The following is a 26,157-nucleotide window of genomic DNA, read 5'->3' on the forward strand; positions in this document are numbered from 1 at the left end:
CCTGTAGGATATTTGGTTTTCATGGGAGGAAGAAACTGGTGTGATGAGTCAGGAGCCATGTAACCTGTTCCACTCACACAAAGTAACCACGCCCCGCTCCCAGGTGAATTGACGAGGGTGCAAAAGAGGAGGGATGGTGAGGTGTGACTCCGGGGAGTCCGTCTGACTCCATAATTTCAACACAACAAAAATAGCTTTAAAGCCTCTTCCGAGTTTCGGGTTCCATATTTTGGAAAAGTCTTAACGCGTGAGTCACGTTTCACACACTGTCTTGTCAAATCTGTCTTAAGGAACACATGGTTGTCTACCTTCTGATGTTCACCGGTTCGCGAGTTTTGAATTAGACTGTAAATTGAACACATATGCGATGGTCGGGCGTGGTTACACTTTTGGAAGTTGTTCCAACCCAGGCAACTGTTTTTAAAAGAATACTGTGGCAGAGTCGAGGTAGGATAATGTTGCTGTACATTTACCTGGTTTTATCTAGACAAAAAAAACGTGATATTACTTGTTTGCCACAAGCAAATTGGCCAGTGGTAGCCTACGTCCATGGTTATTTCATAGCCTTTATGAGTTTCCATACCGCTCCGTTACAGTTTGCATCGACAGTTTTTGCAAGTGCTCTGTTTTGATTGCATATGCAGTTTGGAGGTCAGACGAATGTGTTGGCTTTGGCGGTGGTCTGATTTTGTCAATCTGGGAATTTTTGACAGGACTTCTTTATTTTTCTTTCGATTCTGTTTATCTGTAGCCTATCCGAAAATGTGATGTTTCGACGGACAATCGCTCTCTTTTCCACTCAATAAAATCTAGGCTAGCCTGCCCTATACGTTTGAGTAGAAAAATACAGGCTTCGGAAAAGACAGACATGACAAAACAACAGGACAAGATAAGGAAACGCGCGTAAAGGTCTCACCGCATCTTAGTAAAATATGTGATTTCTTATATTCAGGAAGATCTATCGCTGTTTACGCCTCGTTTAACCAAACTTACTTTCCCATCAGTATTTCCGCAATGAAATTGCAATTCTGAATTTAATCGCAGGCCTTTATGACCCATTCATTTATATTTTGTGTGTACATTTGACCTATTTGAGATTGTTGTGTTTCACAGTTCTTAGCTCGCTAAACTCAGATCAAACACCAGTCACGTGGGTTTGATGTCACATTTGTCTCAGCCTTCCTCCCTGCTTGAGTTTCAGAGGTGATAGTCAATGGTCATGCTGAGACTTGTTGGTGTGTGTTTTGTAGACCTGAAATCAGAGTTGTAGTCTAGTTAGCTGTAGTGGATCTACTGTGATGTAGGCCTACTTTAGTAGTAGCTGTAGTGGATGTACTGTGTTCAACCCAAATGTTAATACGTATCCTTGCCTATTTTAAGTGGGTATACTGAGATGGTGATGCTTTTTAGGTGGGTATACAGAGTAGTCACGTAGACTACACCACTGGCTGAAATGGAGCAGTGTATGGCGAGGCCAGAAGCCAAAAAGAGAAAACCAGCACAGGTGAGTGGAAATGCCTAGGCCAGGCCAAGCCAGACAAAGGGCATTGGGTATTTGATAACATGTGAAGTCACACACCTATTGTACACACACAATACTGCTTCCGCACAGAATCACTGCCAAGTCCTTAATGGGCGCTTGTATTTGATCAACAGCAGTACCAGTGAGGTCAATGGACAAATATCCAAGATGATGTTAGTTTCAGTCATTTATGGCCACTTATTCCACCATATTCCGGGACATTCACATTCATATTTGTCGGATAAGTAATCGTCATTGTAGTAATTGTCTTGTTTGTCATACATTTCACAGCGGTCATTAGGGTGGTGCAATTAATCAAATTGATTGATTAATCGTGATTATGGCTTACAACATTTATGAAAACAACACAATGTAAATATAATGATTATTTAGCTACATTCAGTTTTATAACAATGGTGATGCAGCGTTTGTTTGCACCTCCAACAGCCTGGTGTACCTGGTTACCGCTCAAAAATGCCCACAAATGCCTGTATGTTTGCGTGAAAGAATACTCAGGCTGTTTGACAATGACATTTGTCTGAGGTTGACCTTGAACTCTTAGATTATTTCATTTTTTCCAAACACACTTTATTGTTGTTGTTGTTGTTGTTGTTATTGTTGTTATTATTATTATTATTATTATTATTATTAGTAGTAGTAGTAGTAGTAGTAGTAGTAGTAGTAGTAGTAGTAGTAGTAGTAGTAGCAGGGGCAGCCGTGGTGTACTGGTTAGGGCTTCGGGCTTGTAACCGGAGGGTTGCCGGTTCGAGCAGTCTGCCCCGAGCAGTCCACCACGGCTGAAGTGCCCTTGAGCAAGGCACCTAACCCCTCACTCTGCTCACTGCTCCCAGAGCGCCGCTGGTTGGGCAGGCAGCTCACTGCTCTGGGAGTTTGTGATTCACCTCACTGTGTGTGTGCTGTGTGTGTTCACTAATTCGGTTAAATTGGGTTAAATGCAGAGAAACGAATTTCCCTCACGGGATCCAAAAAGTATATATTTTATTCTTGTTTTCTAGTAGTAGTAGTAGTAGTAATATTGCAATGTACTAGTGATGCACTGGTGATATGCTGAACAAATGGCACAAGTAGACCAGGAAGCAAGATGTGATCAGCAACATGTGAATTGGTTGGAGTTATGATATCTTCCCCTTAATGCTTATCTCACACAGCCCAGACCCCCATCTGCTCCCCCAAGGCCACCAAAGCTCTCCTCTGAGGTATTGTGCACTCTGCTGCGTGTGTAGGCCTGTCTGTGTACAGGGTCATGTCTCTCCATCAGTAACTCTGTTTGTCCATGTGTGTAATTGCATGCAAGAGTACTTCTTCACCACAGTAATGGTGAACCATGCTTCCCTATTTCAGCTGAGCGGAAACCGGACAGAGACACAGGGGAAGACCACAGTTGAGACAGCAGCAGCTCCTCTCAAGCCCAGTGATGTGGTATGTGTCCCATGCTGAATTTTGTCATTTAAGTGTTATTTTGTGCTGTTCAGAACAGTAATTGTGAGATCAGTAAGAAAATGGCTGCTGCTTAAAGCCAGCTGCTAAGAAATGGCATGAAATGAAACGGCTAATACACATTATCATTTCATTCTGCTGAAGAAATCATTCTGACTTCAGTTTAGGCAATAGATAGTCCTACGGAATTATAAGGTGCTGCCGCCAAAGTTTCCAGGAATAGAGGGCTGATATTTTAAAACGACTGCTGTGAAAACCTCCTTCCTTACTTGTGGTGCCACAAGCATTCAGCAGCCATCTCTTAAAGCAACACTAAAGAGTATTTTGTACCTTAAAATAATGTGTCCAAAATAATTTCAGTGGTTCATCAACTCGTAGCAGGGTGAATGGCACTTCTGCATTCGCTTCGAGGCCCTCTATCGGCTACAACCGCACTATGTAAGTTTACCAGAACGGGTAGCGGATCTGTAGTACGATGAAATGAGACATAAGAAACTACAAATTTGACTTGCTCCACTGTCGCAATACATCATACTTTCATAAAATCATGCTACATACTCTACCTCGTCTGTGGACATTGTTATTTGCTAGATAAACAAATAGCATTTGTGCGACAGAGGTTAAGTGCTTGAGTGTTACTTTAAAGCAGGGCTCAACAGTAACTTTAACAGTTGAAGAGTATTTTATCCTATACTGTACTTTACAAACATGATTGTTTTTGTTGCAAAATCCAACTAAATGGTTGGCATTATTATTAGCCATCATTGTATTTGAGTGAGTGCTGTGTGTGTGTACGACAGTGATTAAATTAAATCAATGTAAATGCAAAAAAAGGTTAAAATGATAGCTAGTTATCTAACTTTGCAGCAGTCTTCTCGATTTAACGACACATTTTACCTGTCAAGCCGTTATGTGCGAAATGCAGTAAAGTGAGCATGTGAAGATATTCAGATACCATTGAGAACTGTAGTTATTTATGGATATGTAAAATATGACAATATATTTTAGATGTAATAAAAAAAAAAATATATAATAATGTGGCTGCCACAGGAGGCTATTAGAGGTAAATGTCAAGCCCTGCTTAGTCATATATGATTGATCTTATTGGAGTTTGTTTCTTCATATTTACAATGTGTTGTAGTTTGAGTGCTACTCTTATTCACTATTGTTAATGACCTTGCTCTCATAAGGCAAACATGAACAGAATCCAGAGGGAGAGAACGGCTCAAACTCCAGTTATCCCTCCCAAGCCAGCAGAGAAGGTGGGTCAAACACTTTGCATGTGCAGTGAAATATTATATTTGTCATAAGCACATCCTACAACCAACTTCCAGGTTGCTCCACCTTTGACCTCAAAACATTTGCATTTGTTAGAGATTGTAGGTGGCTTTGTGTTCCTGCTGTGTAACGTCAGTGTTTTTGTGTACCTCAGGAACTCCACACCACGGTTGCACACAGGCGATATCAGACATCAAAACCCCAGGATAATCAGGTATGTCAACACAGCTCTTTCCAGATAATCCCGTCTATGACCGTCCTCTTGCGCGTTGGCGTCTATGAAGTCCTCACACTGTTTGTGGTTTCGTGACTTATTACCTAGAATAAGAACACAGCCACGTCACAACCTGTCAACCCACCAAGGCTTTCCAAACAGGTAAAATGGATTATAGATTATGTCAGTCAAGTGTATAAAAATGTGTTTTGTACTGTATGTTTGTGATGGATTAGAAGGAAAGGTACATAAAGGCTAATCGTTTGTTGTTACAGTATACTGTGTGTTTGGGGAAAAGATCAGTGAGTGTTTCATAGCAGCAGAGCACACCATGGAAAAGTATAATGGTGAAATTTGTGTTTATTTCTCTGTCTCTGGTGGTCTTATTTTTCCTATTCATGCTCTGTCATGAAAAGTCAGGTTGTCAGAAGCTGTGTGACTCTGCTCATAGCCTTCTCATTCTCTCTTCCTCCTCTAGTATTAATATCTGTAATAAGTGCTGTGTGTATTCGTATAAATGAACAATGAAAAAATGACTATTCTAAGATTCTTACATCAATAAGCTTCATTATCATTATATCTCTTTATCATTTTTAATAATATCATTATTAGATTCCTAAAGAGAAGGCCCCAGAGGTTTCTGAAGCAGCGAGAGATACAGACACAGACTTCAGACAGGTACTGTAACTTGATGCTTTCTAATAGTGCACTAGCAACCTCAAACGTGATGTCAGTCACCGTTGTCTTCCGTATTGTTTCACTGTGTGCCATTTTGGCCACTCAACCATTTTGATCTCTTTCAGGGTAACGTAGCCAAGCTCACAGAGATGTTCCAGAAAGGTCCAAAAGAACAAGCGCCTACTTTTAAAGTGAGTTGAGTCACTGTTAAGATGCAGCTAAAAGTTCTTAACTTTGGAATTTTTGTGAGATAATCTTTTAGGTGTGTGTGTGTGTATTTTCTAAATCTCTACCTTGTATTCTGTGTTTCCATTGCTTATAATCCCCCCACTAGAGCTACATATCAGACTCTGATCCTCCCAAATCGGAGGAGAAACCTGAACCTGAGAAGCCCACCACTGAAATTAAGAAGGTATGTTAAAAAAAAAAAAACATGTTTTTAAATTAAAGGTACTTTTTCCCAAAGCGAAGGCGTACTCTGTAATTGTGAAGCTGGACGGTGATCACTTGATTTCTGACTAAAGTTTTATTGCTGTTACCTGAAGAGTTTACGGTTTCTTTAAATGTGTTTGTGTAGCCAGTGTGTGGGTGGGTCCTGTGTAACAGTTTTATTTGTGTGCTAGGGTGGATTCAAAGGAATGCTGAACAAGACCAATCGATCCAAATCACAGGTACTGTATGGTCACTGTCTGCATAAGTGAGAAACCATCCACATGCCTATGTTTGCTACCCACTGATTAAAAACATTTTGACTTATAGTAATACTTATCTACCCTCTATTGTTAAGATGAAGTGTCCAGTCTGAGTTTGTAAGCATTTGACCGTGTCGAACAGCAGTGATGACCATGTGCCTTTACCGACTCACCCTAGGCCAGTGTGGACGATGATCTCTCTGCTGAGGAGCCTGATCCAGAGAAGGAGCAGTCTGGTGATGAGGTTGAAGAGAAGAGACCGAGTGAAGGCAAACATGTGAGTGTGTGTTAGGGCTGTTCGATTTTGTCCAAAAATAAAATCTCGATTTTCTTTTCTCAAAATCCGATTTTCGATTACGATTACGATTATTTTGTGAAATGACAAAAGGCAAGAAATTGTATCAAATACGCTGTTTTTTATTGATTATTTTGCAAATAATTTCCCCATTGGGATTTAAGCCCAAATCTTGCTCTTATTAAACAATGTCAATTATTAATAATTCATTTGTAATTATTAATATTAAGAAAAATGATTGAACTTTTGCCACAAAATTCAACACTTGCAAACATAAGTACTGTATTTACCCTAGTTAAAGATTTTACGATTTCACATTTTAACATCGTTTTAAACATATAATTGCGTGTGTGTGTGTGTGTGTGAGAGTGTGTGTACTGTAGGAAAGTTAGAAAAAAAGAAGCAACCACTAGGTGGAGTTCAAGCACTGATCAGGAAGTAAATCCTTTCGCTGTTATTTCAGGGGAAAGGAGGTTTCATGGCTGGCATGTTCCGAGGCCTCCAAAAAGAGAAGACATCTGCTCCTGACCTAAGGGTATGTAGTATGTATGCAAACATATGGATGGGCCTCATTGGTTTCACAACAAAATGCTGGTGAAGTTGAGTTTCACACCATACATTGCTGTCCTTATACTTGTACAGGTGAGCCCAGCCAGCAGTGATGCGGAGAACACAGAGGAGGGGGAGCCTGTAGAAACAAAGGTAAAGACATTTATACTTAAAGCTCCAACAGTTATTTCCCATTGCTTCATGTCAGCAATCTGCCGAAACATCATTGCATCTTAAAATACTTTTAGAGTATGTTGTCATTATCATCTATTATTGTGTTTATTATTACTAGGAGAAAGGTCTTTTCCACGGGATTTTCAAAAAGTCTCAAAAATCAGATGTTGTAGAGGTACACTGCCATTCAAATGTTTGTGGGAACCTTTCATGCCCATCATCATATATTTCTTTTCATGTGAGCAAAAACGGCTGAACACAATGATGTCTGTCTTTGTCTCAGGAGGGTCTTTCCCATAATCTCTCTGCCAGTAATGACAGTCTGTCTGACACCAGCAACAAAGTGAGTTCACCATGATATTCTGTCATTATGAGTTGGATTACAATCACTTCATTCTCTATAACATGGAATTGTCATTTCTTACCTGAAAACACTCCATTTTAACAGGAGAAAGGCGGCATTTTCAGTGGAATATTCAAGAAACCCAAACCATCTCAAGATGAGACACCTGACCAGGTGAGTCATTTGTCAATTTGACTGTGTAGTTGATGCAGAATTTCTGACAGCAGAGTGGTCATCCTAACCTTCAATGTGCTCTCTTCATTTTAGGACAACCCGTCTGTGCATAGTAATCTCTCAGGCAGTGATGATGACAATCTAGCTGAAAACAGCAACAAGGCTAAGGTGTGTTAGTGTGCTATATTTGCCAGGATGATCTAACCAATGTTCACATGTCTAGTCTTGTTGATTGTTTTTTTTTACTTCTTTCCAGGGGAAAGGAGGTATGTTGACTGGAATGTTTAAAAAGACGCCCAAGTCTAAACAGCCTCCCAAACCCTCGGAGGATGATGGGTCTATAGAGGTAAGATTTGTCTCTGCTGCATCAACCAGATGGTGTTTTCTCATCATCTGATGGAGCTCACAGTATTTCTCTCCCTCTGTCTCTCTCTCAGGATCTCTCTGCACATGGTGAACTCTCAGCCAGCAACGACAATCTCTCAGAGGTAAGGGACTTCTGTGTTTTCTGTTCAACAGTCAATTTCCATTTTCAATTTAATTTCACTTATAGAGCGCCAAAACATTACACATGTCTCATGGTGCTTTACAGAGTGTTAAACATTGAAAGAGAGCCCATGAGTAACAGGGGCTAGGAAAAACTCCCTAGAATTGGAGATCCACGACTCAAGGGCCCAACCCATCTGCCTAGGGTCAGTCACCGTACAGTAAGGTCATTTGTAGTATCAGAAAGTTCAAATAGTCCAGTGTAGGGAATAAATTGTCCATAGGGATTAGTAATTTTCGGAAAGTAATGGGTCGCTAGGATGCGTGGGCCAGGAATCCGGGCAAGGGGACCACAGCAAGCGATGGTAGGGCAGTCATAGGGATGGGACTTCAGGTGTTATGAGGGCCAGGCACAAAGTTGGCTGATGACTGGTAAAGGTTTACCTCACAGGTGAGGTATAGGGTAAAAAGGAAGAGAAATAAACTGGGTTAGTATTACTATAAGTCATGATGGTTAGTATTAATAAGCAGATCAATGGTGTAAAATGTTATGCTATACAGAGAAAAGGCAGAGAGGGAGAGTTGAGTGGGAGAGGGAGTAGAGGGAGTTGAATGACAGGACAGAGAGGAGGGAAGAGGGAGAGTTGAGAGATACAGAGGGAGAGGGGAGAAAAGGAGTTGTACGGCGTCACGCATGAAAAGTCCATGACAGCGCTATGCTATTGCACCATGGTGGAGGTTAGTCAGCACCAGCACAGGTGTGGTCAGTGGCCATCGTGGGACGCATAACTGGGGCACCAGTCACTCAAGCCCACACCACAACAGTCACAGTCACACATCTTTTTATGTTGACACTTACATAACTCCAAAAAAGTGCAGTGCGTGTATAGAAATGTATACAAATATTCAAATAAATATGAAGACTATAAACATTGTGGTCATAATTGTTACGATTATTGGTAGTTTGTTATTGTTGTTGCTGTCACCATTATCAAAGTGAATGACTCCTTGTCATTGTGACAGGAGAAAGAAGGTCTGTTCAGTGGCATTTTCAAAAAGGCCTCCAAACCCACTGATGAGGTAAGAGTACAGTCCTGACTACACAGTACAAGTACAGTTGTTGTTGTAATACACCGGCCATAGTCCAACAGATGTGTGCCCGTTTTCCCAGGATAAACGGTCATTACATGGTGAACTTTCAGCTAGCAATGACAGTCTCTCTGAGCCCACTAAAGTAGGTGGTCTTTTTTGGGAGTTTTGATCTATTTATTTGTTCAGACTCTTAGATAGTCTCTTTGGAAAAAAGCGTCCGTGTAAATAAATATTTATTATTGGGTGTCCTTCAGAAGGGAGTGCTGGGTGGAATGTTCAAGAAGAAGTCTCCCAAGTCAACCGAGATTAATCCTGCGGATGAGGTGACTATTCAGTGCATAGATTTTGGCAGTGCATATATTTTGGCTAACAACCATCACATTAAAGGTCCTATGTGAAGTTTATCATCATTAAAAAATTCAACTGTTTGATGACTCTGTTCCAGGACAAGCAGTCATTGAAAGACGAGCTCTCAAAAAGCACTGATGACCTCTCTGAGAACAGTGCTAAGGTGGGAATTCTACTGGAGTTGTATTGAACATTTTATTGCAACAAATGGGTAGATGGATATAGTTAATTGATGTTGTGGTGAATTTCGTATGTTTTAGGAGAGGGGTAATGTGTTTAGTGGGTTGTTCAGGAAACCCCAGAAGCAACCTGAGGATGCTCAATCTGAAGAGGTAATGTTGCTGCTGCATTACCGGAAGAACCACTGTGTTTGTATTTTGATTAGTGTTAGTGGTGGAACCTCTGATAAGAAATGTTCATAAATCAATACGATCATTTGACTATTTTTTATAATGTAGTGGAAGACTACTTTGTCAATGTCAACATCTCAGGCATGGCCTGTGTTGATAGTGTATGTGACGACGTCTGAAAAGAGACGTGCATTGAGAGTACTGTAAGTATATAATGCTTTTGTTGGTGTCTCTCAAAGGATAAGCGGTCTCTGCGTGGGGAGCTCTCGGCCAGTGAGGAAAGTCTTGCAGACAAGCCCAGAGTAAGTGATGCTGATCCATTAACCATAGAAACAAGTGCAAAAAAAATTGATACTGTATGTCTATTACGTTAGAGCTGACCAATTCTTCCATCACGGTGTCCAACCAGGAGAAAAGCGGAATTTTCGGTGGCATGTTTAAAAAAGCCCCAAAACCCCCTGAGGAAAACAAGGACACTCAGGTGAGTGTTGTGTCTATGTGTGTGTGTGTGTTTCAGACATGGATAGGGATTTATGTGTGGATCCATGTATGAAAATGTTATGTACCATGTAAAAGAATGTATTTTGTGTCGGGATGGATGGATCTCTTTTTCACAAGTAATTCATTTTGGGGATTTAACTTTGGGCATTTCAGGATAAGGACTCGTTATCCTCTGAATTGTCAGCCAGTACTGATGACCTCTCTGAGATCTCTAAACCTAAAGTAAGTGGAAATGTGCCAGTCATTTGATTTTACATGGAGTTGACTGGGAAGCCGGTGGTGTTCTATGGTATTCTATGGTATTCTATGGTATTCACTTGATTCACTATGGTATTCACTTGTTTGTGTCACCTTCCTGTTTTAGATTCAGAAAGTTTAGATTTTTGATGGCCACAAAGTGGATGCAAACAGTGTTCATAGTCAGGGTGTCCATAAATGAACATTGAAATGAGCTGAAATGTTATATCTTGCCATTGTGATGTAGTTCTCTGTGATGATCTGATACCCATTCCATGGTGTTTCAGGAGAAAGGTGGTGTGTTTGGTGGCATGTTCAAAAAGCCGAAACCTCGTGAAGGCTCAGATGAGGTAACTGTCCACTGTAGACTATTTTACGAGTCTTCCAACTATGTTTTGCATGACCGATTATTTAATTTTCACCCGTACTTTCTCATATATTTCAGGATAAGAACTCGTTATCGGCTGAATTGTCAGCCAGTACTGATGACCTCTCTGAAAACTCTAAACCTAAAGTAAGTGGAATGTGAACGTCATTTGATTTTACATAGAGTGGAGTGCAGGTGTTACTCTATGGTAGTGGTTATCAAAGTGTGGCCCCACTTGAGAATAGAGGCACATGACAGATAAATTGCCTCCAGTTTGTCGCGCCACACCTAATATTTGCCTATCTCTATCAGTGCCTTCCTTTTTTCACATGGAAGATCATATTCAAAACAAAATAGCCACACAAATATGAGAGTCATAAACAAGCTTACATGTAAATTGAAACAACATCAGAACCTTACAGGGGAGCTACACCGGACGCGTAACTGAAGCGTTCCGTTCACAACGCGTAAAATCCATTTTAGAAGATGGGTCTATTTTTTTCGAATGTACGCGGCACTGTTGCATCTAGTGTAGCTACTTCCATTGACTACAGTGATAATTAACTGCTGCGACCGGCTGCAACATACGCATCGCGAACGGAACGCTTCAGTTACGCGTCTGGTGTAGCTCCCCTGTTAGACTGAGATGGGAAATCTAAACCAAAAACCAAAATGGGACCAAAGTTAGGAATTACTGAAAAAGTTTGAGAACCACTCCTAAATGGTATTCCTATTTATGTAAGGGATAATCAACGACGCGCCGTGCGTTTATAGGAAAATAATGCACGTTCGAAGTGGTAATAAGGACCCGACGCCGCAGGCGGAGGGGACTTTACACTTCGATAAGTGCATTATTTTCCTATAAACGCACAGGGCGCGGAGTTGATTATCCCGCTTATACCACTGCTACTATCATTTTCGTTTATATTGCCGCTGTCTTAGATACAACGTTGCTGTTTTTACCGTTACATTCACATTGGCGAATTAATATTCAAGTGTAATAAGCCCAAAAGAAGGGAACTACTTCATAGCCGTGCGGTATATAGAAAAATAATGCACGTTCCAAATAGCGCATCACAATAGGAAATTTGACCAAGCAGTGGTATAATATGATATATTATATGGTCATATATCATATGTTTGGTCATTGGTTATTTGATCATTTCAATGGGCTTGCTCTTGTTTGTGTCACCTTCCTTTTAGGAGTGTTTAAGTGACATTGTGACTGTGTTCATTGTCAGGATCTCCATAAATGTTGTATCTTGTTCTCTGTACTTGTGTGGTGATCTGATGCCCGTTCCTTGCTGTTTCAGGAGAAGGGTGGTGTGTTTGGTGGCATGTTCAAAAAGTCGAAACCTCGTGAAGACTCAGATGAGGTAACTGTCTACCGTAGACTGTTTTGCAAGTCTTTCAACTACAGTATGTTTCACGTGACCGATTATTTCATTTTCACCCGTACTTATATTTCAGGATAGGGACTCGTTATCGGCTGAATTGTCAGCCAGCACTGATGACCTCTCTGAGAACTCTAAAACTAAGGTGAGTGTGAACTGTGAACTGTGGCTTTTCTGATTTGGGCTTCGTTCTGTTTATCAGTTTTAAGTTATGAGATAAGAAGTTTGTTTGCCCTGTTCTCCATGACTGTTATGATCTCATGCCCATTGTTTGCTGTTTCAGGAGAAACAGGGTGTGTTTGGTGGCATGTTCAAAAAGCCAAAAGCCAGGGAGAACTCAGATGAGGTATCATTCGTCGTTCTGTTTTATCCCAAATGATGTATGCATATGAAGTCCATTTCCTTTTCACGTGCAATGATTGTTTTGTTTTCAGGATAAGGACTCATTATCAGCCAGTACTGATGATTTGTCTGAAAACACTAAACCCAAAGTAAGTGTGCGCTGGCATGCTGATCCTTTGATTTATCTTTGTTTAATGAAGTGCTGTTCATTCCACAATATTTTTATATAAAGGTTTCCTCTGATTTTAAGCTGTATTGTAGAATTTTGTTATCGGCTTACCCTTGACTCTGTCACCTTTGTTATTGCGGCTGGATGTTGTGTAGAAGGTTTTGGGTTATGTTAAGAGCTTTGAAGTGATGCTAATTGTTATTGGCTCATTCTAAATGAATGAAAGTGTGTTGTGTTCAAATGTGGCACAATCACATTGTTGCAAGTCCTTGTAACTCTTCTCTATTCTTTGCTGCCCCAGGAGAAAGGTGGTATGTTTGGTGGCATGTTCAAGAAGCCTAAGGCTCGTGATGACTGTCCTCCAGATGAGGTAACTGCATTTTGTGTGTGTGTGTGTGTGTGTGTGTGTGTGTGTGTGTGTGTGTGTGTGTGTGTGTGTGTGTGTGTGTGTGTGTGTGTGTGTGTGTGTGTGTGTGTGTGTGTGTGTGTGTGTGTGTGTGTGTGTGTGTGTGTGTGTGTTATTGCAACAGTGCATCTCATGACTATACAGTGGCTGATTATAATGCCAAATGAGTCTGACGTACTGATCAACTGTTCCTATGACTGTAAAGCTGTATCCAATTGTTTGTGTCTTTGCAGGATAATGCACAGTTGGACAAAAACCTCTCTGCTAGTAATGATAGTCTGTCTGACAACACTACAACCTCAAAGGTAGCAATCCAGATGGTGTTGAGTGTCTGTTCTCAAAACAAAATATGCATCAAATGCTGCAAAGCAGAAAAACAAATAGGAAACATTTTGTGTGTGTTTTTGTCTTCTCTGCGTATTTAATGTGTTTGCTAAATAAGTTAAAGCATAATTTGTTAATGATAGTGCAACTCAATGGTACTGCTGCTTGACCTTTTGTAACCTCCTTCATGACTTGTGTGTCTACTTGTGTGTTCCAGGAGAAGACCACAGGCTTGAGTGGCATGTTCAAAAGGTCTCCCAAGCCTGCGCTGCGGTCTCAGGCATCTACGGTATTCACTTACTCACGCCTCCTATCGGTCCAGTCTGACCAGTCTAGCAGTCTGATCAGTAATCAGTGGCATGTTTGTTGATGTGTGTCTGTAGTGTTTATATGAAGGCCTCATCTCCTTCTTTCAGGACCCGCTTACTGAGTTTAGCGAACTGTCAGAAAGCAATGACAGCCTTGCAGACTTTGGCAGTTCACAGGTATGAACAGAGCAGAAGTGACAAATGAATGTATGCAGGTATAATCGGTTAAACATGTATTAAATCAGTCAGTGTTTTAGTTTTACCACTGTTTGCGGTAACAGCAGCAACAACAAAATCAAAACATGTTTTTTTGTCAATTTGATTTTACCAGGACCTTCTGTCTGTTGACCCTCAGCTTTCTGGCAGTAAGGAAAATCTCCTTGACAATAATAATGCCAAGGTGAGTTTGCCTCTGCACATCAGTTCTCACACAAACATGCACAGACCAACATCTTTCTCTCATTGTTTATGCATCAAAACAATTTTTTTTTTTTGATTTTGTAATAGGAGAAGAAAGGAATGCTGGGGATTTTCCGGAGGTCACCAAGACCTGCGGAACAGGTAATAGCCAACACAATTCCTCTAAAGCAGTGTTTTAGAACAGTCTCACACACTAATCCAGGAAGCATGTGAAGCACATGATGTGGAGTCAAATTAAGACTTCCGCTAAAACTATGAGCAAACTTTTCCACACTTGCTGTGTAGTTACATTGTTGTTTGTTTGTCAAGAACAGTTTGTGTCACGCTGAGACTTTTGTCACATGTCAATGTTTTCCCTATGAGTCATTACCTGTGTGTACCTGCGAAGAGTGTCTTCGTCACATGAGTTGTTCAGTTAGAGCTTCAGCAGCAGTTTTTAAATGTATTTTCTGCATGAATTCTTCCTGGCATTCACCAGGGGCCACATTACTGAAGCATATCACAGCTGCTTGTCCTTCCCCATCTTTAAGTTTCATAGATAGGGAAAATCTTTCTATTACAGAAGCAGTTCCTAAACTCATGGCTGTGTCCTATCTTATCTCAGACCTCCAATATTAATCTAAATTTAAGAAATCCTATCTGTAACTGTCAGTTAGATTGACAGATTGGCAGTCGCAGAAATCCGAGTCCTCCGAGGTTTCTTTTCCAGATTCCAATTCCCAGTTCAGATAGTGTAGAAAGGAGAATGTCATGATTAAAATGTCAGGTTGCAAAGACGTTGTTCTAAAGAATCTGACTGTTGGTTTATGGAGGACTGCAAGTGTCACTGAAAAAGGCCTAATAAAAGGTTTAATTAATTTGCCATTGTAAACGGTAATAGTACGTTTGTCTACTTACATTCTACCAGATTTGTTATTAAAAGGTATGTTCGGGATATTTTCCAATAATATATTATAGTATAATATACTATATAATTGGGGCAGCCGTGGTGTACTGGGTAGGGCTTTGGGCTTGTAACCGGAGGGTTGCCGGTTCAATCCCCGACCAGTCCAGACCAGCGCCCTTGAGCAAGGCACCTAACCCCTCACCCCGAGTGCCGCTGGTTGGGCAGTCAGCTCACTGCTCTGGGTTAGTGTGTGATTCACCTCACTGTGTGTGTTCACTAATTCGGTTAAATTGGGTTAAATGCAGAGAAATTAATTTCCCTCGCTGGATCAAATAAGTATATATTCTATTCTATTCTATTCTATGGAGACAAACCTGTGTAAAAAGATGGTAAGCATCGGAAATCAAGAGTCCTATGGCTTTGTGTTGTTTATGACTCTTTTGTTTGATGTTCACCACTTAGAGTTAACTTGGTCACTAAACCAGGTACTAAGAATACCTATCTGCTGTGAGACAGGCTGCTGTATGTGTGTGATCTAGATGAGTGTAAACCACCCTCTATCTTTCCCTATCAGGCTGGCGAAGATGGTGAAGGCCAGGGTCTGGGGAGAAAAGGAAGAGGTTTGAAGAAAAAGCGGGTGCGTTCTTACACCACAAGGAAATAATCATATCAGACCAACCTGTTCACAGTTTGAGAGATCAAGCTCAAAGCCGCTTTCACTTTGGGCAATGTGCCAGTTATTTTAGGGATTAGAGAGTACAATGTAGGTATTAGATGGTACAACTAGACAGTGGTACAACCTCAGCAGTGTGAAAGTAAACAGTGTGAAAGTACAGTGTGAAATATGATTGTTTTAATTACCGTTGCTGCCGTTGATTCCCGGCCATTGGCTGCCTTTTAGGTTGTGTCCTTCCGAGTGAAGAGGACTCTACCCAGAATGCCCAAGTTCTCCCTCAGTCCCTCGGCTCAGGTGATGCCTGCCTTCTCCTCTCTTACTTCCTCATTCCCATGCCGCTCACACGGCTCTGGTTCTGCAGTGCCACTTGATACTTCATGGGTCACGCTGTACCAAGGCCTTCTTACAAAGAGCCTCCTGGCTACAAAAGCAAACGCTTACGTTGTATTCAGATTGCTCATATTCTTCCCATTTACATGGACATGATACTGCTCTGTGTCAGTCTTTACTTTTTGTGCTATTGTCATTTTGTGCTGTTCTTGTTTGAATACAGTATGGCAGGTGGATATCTGCATTTGCAGTATGGATTTATTAAGAGATTTATGTTACATTGAGGTTGCCTATGAAAAACGTAGGTCTGTTAGCTGTACACCGACAATTACTTCAAAAGCATGAGCAATTGCTCTCTGATATTATCTTGTTGTCTAGATGCGGTATTTATCAGATTTCCTGGTACTGGCATGTACCAGTATCAGCACGTTCCCGTATGGTATTAACAGAAGTGTTTTGTTTCCTGATTTGTTTATCACTCCTTTTGTGAGTAGGGCAACTTACTAATGAAAGAATCTAAAGAGGAACCGAGCATGTTTTTTTTTTCTCTTCTCTCTCTCAGTTCCTTCTCCTGGCCAAAAAATGTTGATACTGTATATAGGATTGTTGTGAACATTATCACTGAAGGTAAATCATTTTCACTTCCATGTCCACACCACAGAGCACCATTGAAGAGCCCCTTCTGGAGCAGCCTGTGGAACTGCAGGAGATGCCGGCCGCGCAGGTCAGACTCTTTCTGCGCTCCTTGCGTTCCGTTGCTTTCATTTTTAAGGGCTTCTCTCCTCATTCTCCCTCTTTCTATTTACTTCTTTCTTGAGATATCATTGAAAAATCAAGTGAAGGTGCACAATGGTTGGTTGATGATGCCGCTCACATAAAAAGAGTTTCATAAAGAAATCTGATCTCTCTCCTAGACCTCTGCCTATTGAATACCTCATCTCTAACCTAGACACTCCTCTATGGCTTCTAGGCTCTCTCTAGACTAGACCTGCAAAGATCCTTGAATACTAACTGTGACTCTACTTTAACCCTCGCTGGTGTACTGGCACCCTTGGTGTCTCCTCTCCCAGATAACGTGCTGAGGCAGCTGACTGTGTCGTGTGGTCTGTATTAATTCCCAGGAGAGCACGGAGGAGCAGGAGAGCACGGAGGAGCAGGTGGAGATTCAGGAGGTGGAGATGGCAGACTTCCCCACAGAAGGGAACCCCCTGGAGGCCGAAGGGGTGAGGGGCTCTCTGTGTGTCAAACCTGCCAGAAATATGCTTTTCATGGAACTTGTGTGGCGCATTCAGATTCTTTGAAAAGAGGGCAGAAGCAAACACAATTTATTTAAACTGTTAAATTGCATTCCAAACAAATGCGCACGCACGCACATTCTATTAATATGTTTGTTTTTTTCTGCTTTTCTTTGTGTCCCAGGATGGGGAAGGCCTGCTTGACTGGTGGAGAACGGTAGAGGGTGAGTGTTTCTGAGATAAAACAGCTCACCCCTTAGATCAGTGGTGCCGTGAGGCGAAGTGAGGTGGAATTTGGAGGAAATGTGTTTTTGTACAGGCTCATGCAATAAGCTAGGGATGTCTTTTTTTAAATGCACCAGCGTGCCTTTCCCCTTGTTGAGCATATTGAGTTATGATGCCATTACTGGCTCTCCCTCAGATGTACAGTAGGGAGGAAATGTAGGCATAAGAGATTGGAGGCCCGACTGTGACGGCCTGTAACAATGTGTGTGACGTTAATCATAACCAGCAACGTGCCTTGGCATTTTGGTGTGACCTTTTGACCATTTTAGTGTGACCCTTTGTGAGCCTTAGCCCCAAAAGAGTTGAAACCCTCTGCCCTAGAGTAACAAATGACAATAGCCCAGATCTACACAGACCCAATGTATTGAATGTGGTGTTGGTAAGATGACCATTGGTGAGTTGGTGAAAGTAACAGTGCTGTGTTTGATCATTATCACACCAGGTTGGGCCCAGTGGAATGAAACGAAAAATTTCCAAGAGGATGAAGAACAAGAGTGAGTAGACCGGAGTCTTGCCTTGCCTCCCCTTTACTGTGCTGCATTGCTGCTAGGCTCACATCTCTCTCACTCTCCATCTCCCTCTCCCTCTCCCTCTCTCTCTCTACCTCTCCCCCTCCCTCTCTCCATCCCTCCCCCTCTCCCTCTCCCTCTCCCTCTCTCTCTCTCCCTCCTTCTCTCTCCATCAGGGCGGTGGAGGCCGTGGCTGACCGTGTGTTCATGGCAGCTCGTCTCTTTGTGCTCCTCTTCAACCAGCGGGGGGCGACGCTGCAGAAGTACATCCTGGAGCTGCTGGCGCAGGCCGACGCCGTGGACCAGTTCCACAAGAAGACGGTGTCGGCCGCCGTGGGTGGCGGCGTGGCCAGCGTTGCGGGCAGCATTGCCACCATCACGGGCCTCGTCCTCGCGCCGTTCACCTTCGGCGCCTCCATCATCGTCACCGCCGTGGGCATCAGCGTGGCCACGGCTGGCAGCATCACCTCGGCGACGGCCAACATCACGGACACCGTGCACGCCAAGATGGACCGCAAGAAGGTGGAGAAGATGATCCAGAATTACCAGGACGAGATCAAGGACATCCGGGAGTGCTTGGAGTTTGTGCAGGTGAGCTGGTTGGTTGCGGAGGAGGGAGTTGAGAGAATGAGGGCTACAGTCACACTCTGGCAGTGAGAGTGGGCTGAAGCATTTCTAGAGAAAGCATTTCTGGAGAGAAGTTAACCTCTCCTTAGGGCGTACTCATACTATGCCATGACTGTACTGTGCCCTAGTAGGCTACTCTTGACCCTACAGTCCAGTTTGTTTGACTGGTGTGATCGCTCCGTACCATACACAGGCACATCTGGTACAGCTTCAGTTCAGTTGTACAACAGGTACAGTACAACTGAACTGTACGTAGTGTGAGTACGCCCATAACTTTCAGTCAACGGAGGTCCTTGAGAGAGACCCCAATATGAGTGTTTTAAATCAAGGCAGGAAATTAAGAGAAAAAAAGATACCATAAACCGGAGGCTATTTTGGAGAATCTAATATGAAACATGCTGTCATGACTGCTTTGCACACTATTGACATCATCATAACCAGCTTCATGATATGGTAATCTAGAATACCTCTCGATCAACATAAATGAACAAAAAGCAGCCAACAGGTGCTCAACTCCATTCTCAGTCTAACTTGAGGTGGTTGAGAGAATGCCAGTGGAGTGTAAAATGCCGTCATCACAGCAAACGCTGCCAGCTTTCAAGAGCCTAAAAACATTTTGCTTTGTTTACTATTTGTTTACTGCATAAACCTACATCTGTTGGGTCATAGTTTTAAGCTTCTACAGTTTTGTTCTTACTGAGAAGGTGTGTCCAAACATTTGACTGATAGTGTACAGCTAACATACCGTTACGATTGTTAAGGACTAACTTTCTAGCTCACTATCCTAATATAACTTGCTGTATGGTTTTGCCACACCGCTGCATTGCTTCTAATATGGGGATAGTCTGTGGGCTGGCCACTCTTGAAATCCAAAGGCATAATCCCCTCCTTCAGTTGTTTTAGCTCTTGTGCTTGGAGAGCATGACGCGCTCGCTCAGCTCAATCTTGAAAGATTTTGTGCCCAAACTGCAAACACTGTTTCATAGTCTACACAAGCTATGCGAGCATGAACACATCAAGATACGCAGGAAAGGTTTTACGCATACCCATATATTCCCAACTTTTGGCCGCGGCTTATTCATTGACCTTGCAGCTATGAGGTTAGTACACAGGGGCAGTTACTATGGTATTAATATGGTTTTGTTTCTTATAGCTTGCATAAAACACTGTCCTGCGGCTAATACACAGGAAATTACTGTACTGTACATGTGATGCATTTCTGATTGAAGCACAGCATCTGTGTACCATGTGTAGACTATGAGAGAGCTCTTCATTAAGTGTGTGAGCTTTCCGTTTACAACTCTAGTCGCATAGCTTGCGGAGACTATAAAATGGCCCCTACCCATTCACATCACTCACTCACCCCTTCCCCAGCTAGACGGACTGCACTGGACTGACTGAATGGTTGAGACTTCCTTCAGAAACACATGCTATTGACTAGCTCTTGTGCGCACACACGCACACACGCACACACACACACACACACACACACACACTCACACACATGGCACAGGAAAGGGTTAGCTATGGTATTGACTCACTTGCCTGTCCGGTTAGTAGCCAAGTAAGCTTGCAATGATGTATACAACTTGTTTTGTGTACAAATGTATAATGTAGCCTAATTATTATTTAGGACTAACCTACCTTCTGGGTCTCTACTCCTAATTGCTGCTGGGATGTGTGTCATCTGTGGGCTGGCCACTGTGTTACTAATATCCAAATGTATTACCCACTCCTGCTCTTTTTACTCTTGCCGCTTCTTACACCTACTCTTGTGCTTGAAGAGCGACTCGCTCAGCTTGAAGTTCATATTATAATATGCGCCTAAACTACACTTACCTGTTCATGTCCTTCCCTCGCCTCTTCCCTATGCCTGCAGGAAGGAGTGCACTGTAGTTCATCCACGCACACGCACACACACACACACACACACGCTGGAAAGGATTAGCTATGATAATATTAGCAGTTACTCTACCTGGTACCCAACTTGTTGCCAAGTAAGCTTAATATATGAACTATGTTATAATTATTGTATTGTTGTTATTTGTATGTCGCTAAGCGTCTGCTAAATACCCTAACCCTAACCATAACCATCATCATAATATGCATGCTGTTTGTTTTGAAAATTACAACGTAGCCTAATGATTATTTTAGAATAACGCTCCTTCTTGGTAGTACTGAGTGAAATATTGATATATTTTTTTCAGTGTGGTAGACAACCTAAACCTAGACCTAGCTAAGCTCAAGATAAAACATGACTTTGAAAGGCTACAGCATTCGCTTGTAACTAGTGCAAAGGTGTAGGGCTTATAGGTCATATCAGGCTTTGGGGCACACAGGGTACAGATTTAAGTATGTACAACCAGCAGGCCAAGAAAGGTCAGCAAGTAGCACCACAGTATGGTGCAACACGTAATTTATGAATATTACATTATTTAATTACATGTCATAGCTTAATGTACAGTATATGCAGCCTAATGATAGATTTCATTCTCCAATTTGATTGATTAATAAGACTGCAACTGCACAGTCAAAACAACAGGGAGAATCCGGAACACCACACTAGAACATAGACCTACCTTAAGTGAATGGCCCGTGTTGTAATATTACAAAATGTAAAGTTTGGATGGGTTCTTGGATGGGTTCTTGACTTATGCTGCTCCCCTCAGCTGTTAATCAATAGTTAAAGCCTTTAGATTCAGCGTGTTCACAATTGAATTTAAACGGAAAATTATATTTCATTGCTAATTACATGGCCTAAGTTACAGCATTTTAAGCAGAAGTTTATATGCTGCATGCATTGTGTTTCTGCATAATATGCACAGCTTTGCAAGTCGCCACTAGATGCCAGTTGGAAAAACAGCGACTTTTAAACTGATAGAAATTCCAGACAGTTGCTGCTCCTGCAGTTTAAGTGACAGCTGAGGAAAATCTTGATTTTTCCAACTTCGTTCACACCAGGAACGATAACAATAAAGATAACAGTGACTATAATGACAAAAGCGTCCACACTGACCAAGGATAAAGAAAGTGTGTCCTGTTGATGAATGTGTCTAAAATGGATGGATTCTTATTGACTGTCAGCTTTTTATCATTCTCAAAATCGCTCTGAAAGTGACCCTGAAAAATATTGGTCTTTATGTCATTATCGTCACAGTTTACAGTATGTGTGGATGTTGTCATCATACAGTGATACTTTTTTGACTGTTATCGTTCGTGGTGTAAACAGCCCTTTAGGCATTTTTCACATCAATCAAAAACATACATTTGAATGAATCGGATGAATTCGCCTAGCCCTACCTCTAGGTCACTATCCTAATTCCTGCTAGGATGGGCGATCTGTGGGCTGACCGCTCTGTTACTAAAAATACAAATGCATGTTGCCCTCTCCTGTTCTCTTCACTCTTGCCGCTTCTTGTTCGTCCGCCCTTGTGCTTGAAGGGCATGATCCGCTCAGCTTGAAGTTCAGACTTTGCGCCTAAACTACACACACTTACCTATTCATACCCCTCACTCACCACTTGCCCGTGCCTGCAGGAAGGAATGAACACACTGGATGAATGGGACTTCCAGAAGTACGCCGACAGCGTGGCCAAGAAGCACATGACCCGCAACATCAAACACGTGATGAAAGAGGGCGGCCGTGCCGGAAAGGCCCTCATGATCAACACCGACAGGCTCATCAGCACCGTGCAGGTGCTCGGTGTTGCCGGCGGCGCTGCCAAGGCCGCCCAGGCCATCAGCGTCACCACAGGGGTCATGTCGGCGCTCTTCCTCGCCGTCGACGTCTTCTTCCTCGCCAAATACTCGCACGAGCTGCGCAAGGGCGCCAAGACCAAGTTCGCCGGCAAGATCCGTGATGTGTGCTCGGAGCTGCAGAGTGGCCTGCTGGAGCTCAACAAAGTAAAGTGCCAGCTGCAGAAAACCATGGACGGAATCGAGGTGGAGGCTTATGAGGAGGAGGACGAGGAAGAGGAAGAGGAGGACGAGGATGACCTGGAGTCAGACCCGGTGAAACTGGCCCAGCTGGAAGAGGAGCTGGACCAGCTGGAGGAGGAGCTGGACAAGAAGATCCAGGAGGAGCCAAGCAAGAGCAAAGAGGAAAAGAGCAAGAGGAGAAGAAGGAAGGAGACAAAGAGCGGGAAAGAGAAGAAGAATGAAAGTGAGAAGGAAGGGATGACTGAAAGTGAGTTCATGGAGGATGACCGAAGGAGTGTGAAGAGTGAATATGGGGACTTGGAGAAACAAGTGAAAGAAAAAAATGCGGACGAAGTGCACGGGGAAAAGAAAGTGGAGCAAACCGAGGAGGAACTGATTGATAAGACTCCAAAGAGAGATGCAGAGAAGGAGGCCTCAACCAAGAGTAAGAGAGGAGAGAGGGATGGGAAGAGTGAAAAGGGGGAGTCTGAGAAAGACAAGGACAGTGTGATGATGGAAAAAGCAAAAGAGAAGCCGGAAAGAAAAATGCGTCCACTTGACAAAAGTGAACGAGTGGAGGGAGGGAGTGTGAGGTCTGTACAGAGCAGTGCAAGCGAGATGAGTGTGACCGAGAGAGCAGCCCAGGATAAGGAAGGAGTAATGAAACAAGAAGACGAGACTAAGAAGGGCAAGACCAGGTCTGAAAAGGGAACGAGTGATAGCAAGAGGGAGGCAGAGAGACAGACTACCAGGAGTAGGAGAGTTGAGGAGGATGAGGATAGAGGGAGCCGAAGGGGAAGTAGAACCGATGTAGACCTCAAAGAAGGTGGGAAAGCGGTCACCAAGCCCAAGCAGGAAGAGGCTGGAGGAGAGGAGAGAGGAGGAGTACAGAGGGAGAGTACAAAGAGACGAGACAGAGACAGAGAGGTCAGGGGTGAAAGGTTGAGCAAGCAGGAAGGAGGTACGAGCAGGGAGAGCCTTGAGGTCAAAGGGGTGGAGGACTATGGGAGGAGGAGAGAGAGGGAAGGGGAGAGAAGAGGTAGCAGGCAGGAATATGGGAGTGAGAGAGGAGGGGTAGAGGGGAGGAGCAGGAGTGGGCAGGACACCGCCAGCTTAAGAGGAAGGAGTGCAAAGGAGCGGAACGAGGAGAACCGAGGAAGCAGGCAGGAGCACGAGAGGGAGCGTAGAGGGGGTGAGGATAGGAGGGGAAGTAGACAGGAAAACTCTGCTGAGAAGCACAGGGGAAGTGCAAAATGGGACGACAGCCACACTGAAGGAGAAGCCAGAGAGAAGAGAAGAGAGGGACCCGGAGAAAAGCCAGAGCCAATGTCTCGTACACGCTCCATGCGTCAGGGCGGCCTCAATATATAACCTGTGTAAGACTGCTGTGTATGAGCCACATGTCTCATGACTTTGGGGTTGGTTTCCTGTGCATGGATTAAGTCTAATCCTAACAGTACACTAAAATGCAATTTTGATGAACATTTCCATTGAAAATTAGCCTGGGAGAACCCAGACAAATCTGTTAGTGAATTTGAAGAGGCCACTGACGCCCATTTATACTATTCCTAAAACCCTGGCACCAACCCTGGTCGCTTATCTGACATGGGCGGGCTTTATATGATGACACATAGAGCAGTGCATTCAACACAACCAATGGCTGTGTTGATGGAGACAGAATTAAACCATATGAGCTGGAAGTCCAGGAAGTCCAGACCTCAATCTCAATTGAGATACAATGTATAGTGTCAATGAGGATGCTGAAAAAAGCTTGCAGTCCAGGACTAGGCCTAATCCATGTGTACAACATTTATCTGTAAAGACTAGTGTAGAGCAGTTGAGATAACCAGACATTTGCTGATGAGTGGACATACATGAAACTAGATGGACAAAGGAAATGTCTCTAATTGGCCTGTCTATACATAACCACTATGTAGTCATTTTGGAAGTACATAATTGCATTGTGTTTCCACATGTTTGATCATTGCCGATTTTAATTACACAGGCCGATGTTTACTGTTACATACCATACATGTACCATAATTCATATGGTACTTTGCTATGAGTTTAAACCTTTAAATCTTCTGACAAATGAATACACATGCTAGCAATAATGCCCAACACCCGTAGCCTCCTTGCTAGCACATCCACCTCCTCTCTCCAAGATTGTGAACTAGAGTTCGGTGCAGGACTGTGTGTGTCTACACAACACAGGTTACAGATACTTTACTATACTGTACTTGCACACGGATTTCTTATCTGACACTTATAAGTAGCCAACACGAACAATAAAGTAGTATTGCCTACTATTGTTGCCAAAGTCACAAGACAAGTTAAAGTAGCTTGGTGTTTAAGGGACAGCTGGGACAAATTTAGATTTTTCTGATGTTTGCATTTTTTACATTGATCAAAAACATTCATTCAAATGAATGAATTCAATATTTCACCCAGTGCTACTTCTTGGTCACTGGCCTACAGTAGGATGGGTGACAAAAAATCCAAATGGATGTTACCCTCTATTATGAAATAATCTTTGTCATATTACAGTGATTTGACTAGCTGACTTTTGAATAAGAAATACAAATTTCTCCATCGGCCTGAGAGTGTTGACATGTTCTCTTAAAAATATTGAATGGAGAACTTGTTTGGCTAATTCATAAGCTAACTAGGTTGCACAAAATTACACAGACAGCAGTTCAGCAGCACTTTAGAATCTTGCTATGCAGGCACATGCATTTGTCGGGTAGTTGTGGGGACATAAACTATTATATGTAATATTTTATATTTAATATTTTTTGAGATGCACGAAAGAATGATATATGGTGACTGATATGGTGACTGTCCAAGTGAGTGGCAGACAGTCACCCACCCACTGATGCCCACTCATGGCTATACAACTGGTGTAGAAATGATCGTCATAGTTTTGCCAGTGGTATATTTTTTACTTTGTACATGCTGCTCTGCTGTTCATATTAATATTTAGTAACGCTATAATTCTTTGATAGTGTATTGGGAGAGTTTTTTGTGCCTTAAATGTGAAATGTATTTTAACCAACTATCCTTCCAGTATGAAATACTTTTTAATGCACTTGGCATCTCATATGATCCAAGATCAGATCAGAATGCACTTTATTAGCGTCTCCCCTCAGGACCACCTTATGTCTCCATATCTCCATGGAGAGGAGAGGAACACATCCCCTCAGTACTGTGCAGAGTAGTGGGTGGATGCATTCAATCCATTATAGCCATTAAATCCATTAAAGCCATCAAATGTTTGTCAAAAGAGGGGGTGGAGTCAGCACAGCACAGAGTGTCTGCTGTGAAATTCTCCACTCTTCTAAGAAAATGACTACTGATTATTTTTTTTATCTTTGTTGTATGTATTGGTGGGATTGTTTTTGTGCTCATAGTTGTGTGCTCATGTTCATTTGTTCAAATATTTTTTCTTTGTTATGTGTTGTCTTTGTTGTCGATGTAAAGTGCCAAACCTCTCTGGTGTTTCATGCCACTGTCGTACAAACTGTTACAATGGGTTCCTTTTGGTATTTTTAATAAATTTCTATTTCCATA

General features: G+C 42.5%; 1 protein-coding gene across 5 annotated transcripts; it reads left to right on the forward strand.

The window, feature by feature from the left end:
* Nucleotides 1–142: 142 nt before the first annotated feature.
* apold1a (apolipoprotein L domain containing 1a) lies at nt 143–26,157 on the forward strand. 5 transcript variants are annotated; one of them, XM_062530599.1, is made up of 48 exons: nt 143–247; nt 1,411–1,504; nt 2,692–2,739; nt 2,885–2,962; nt 4,171–4,242; nt 4,413–4,472; nt 4,581–4,634; nt 5,085–5,150; nt 5,276–5,341; nt 5,485–5,562; nt 5,774–5,821; nt 6,021–6,119; nt 6,601–6,672; nt 6,780–6,839; nt 6,979–7,035; nt 7,144–7,203; nt 7,309–7,377; nt 7,471–7,545; nt 7,634–7,723; nt 7,815–7,865; nt 8,887–8,943; nt 9,035–9,097; nt 9,210–9,278; nt 9,401–9,466; nt 9,564–9,635; nt 9,893–9,955; nt 10,063–10,134; nt 10,308–10,376; nt 10,679–10,741; nt 10,837–10,905; nt 12,072–12,134; nt 12,229–12,297; nt 12,436–12,498; nt 12,587–12,643; nt 12,965–13,033; nt 13,303–13,374; nt 13,611–13,682; nt 13,810–13,878; nt 14,033–14,101; nt 14,209–14,262; nt 15,582–15,644; nt 15,909–15,977; nt 16,675–16,737; nt 17,135–17,236; nt 17,433–17,472; nt 17,976–18,027; nt 18,219–18,633; nt 22,207–26,157. In XM_062530599.1, exons 2-48 carry the CDS (start codon nt 1,454–1,456, stop codon nt 23,956–23,958), a joined length of 5,130 nt encoding a protein of 1,709 aa, XP_062386583.1. In that variant the 5' UTR covers nt 143–247; nt 1,411–1,453; the 3' UTR covers nt 23,959–26,157. The 5 variants fall into 5 exon arrangements, with proteins under 5 accessions (XP_062386583.1, XP_062386584.1, XP_062386582.1 ...); XM_062530600.1 differs by having other exon boundaries at nt 209–447; nt 1,381–1,504; XM_062530598.1 differs by having other exon boundaries at nt 209–447.

Source organism: Sardina pilchardus, chromosome 2 (assembly GCF_963854185.1).
Source record: "Sardina pilchardus chromosome 2, fSarPil1.1, whole genome shotgun sequence".
NCBI classification, from domain to species: domain Eukaryota; kingdom Metazoa; phylum Chordata; class Actinopteri; order Clupeiformes; family Clupeidae; genus Sardina; species Sardina pilchardus.

What these genes read in the sequence shown, in the direction of transcription:
- apold1a (XM_062530599.1), top strand. Translation starts at nt 1,454, where the DNA reads ATGGAGCAGTGTATGGCGAGGCCAGAAGCCAAAAAGAGAAAACCAGCA. An exon ending in AAAAGAGAAAACCAGCACAG is followed by an intron (nt 1,505 to 2,691) that starts GTGAGTGGAAAT and finishes TATCTCACACAG; the next exon opens with CCCAGACCCCCATCTGCTCC. An exon ending in TGCGGTCTCAGGCATCTACG is followed by an intron (nt 13,683 to 13,809) that starts GTATTCACTTAC and finishes TCCTTCTTTCAG; the next exon opens with GACCCGCTTACTGAGTTTAG.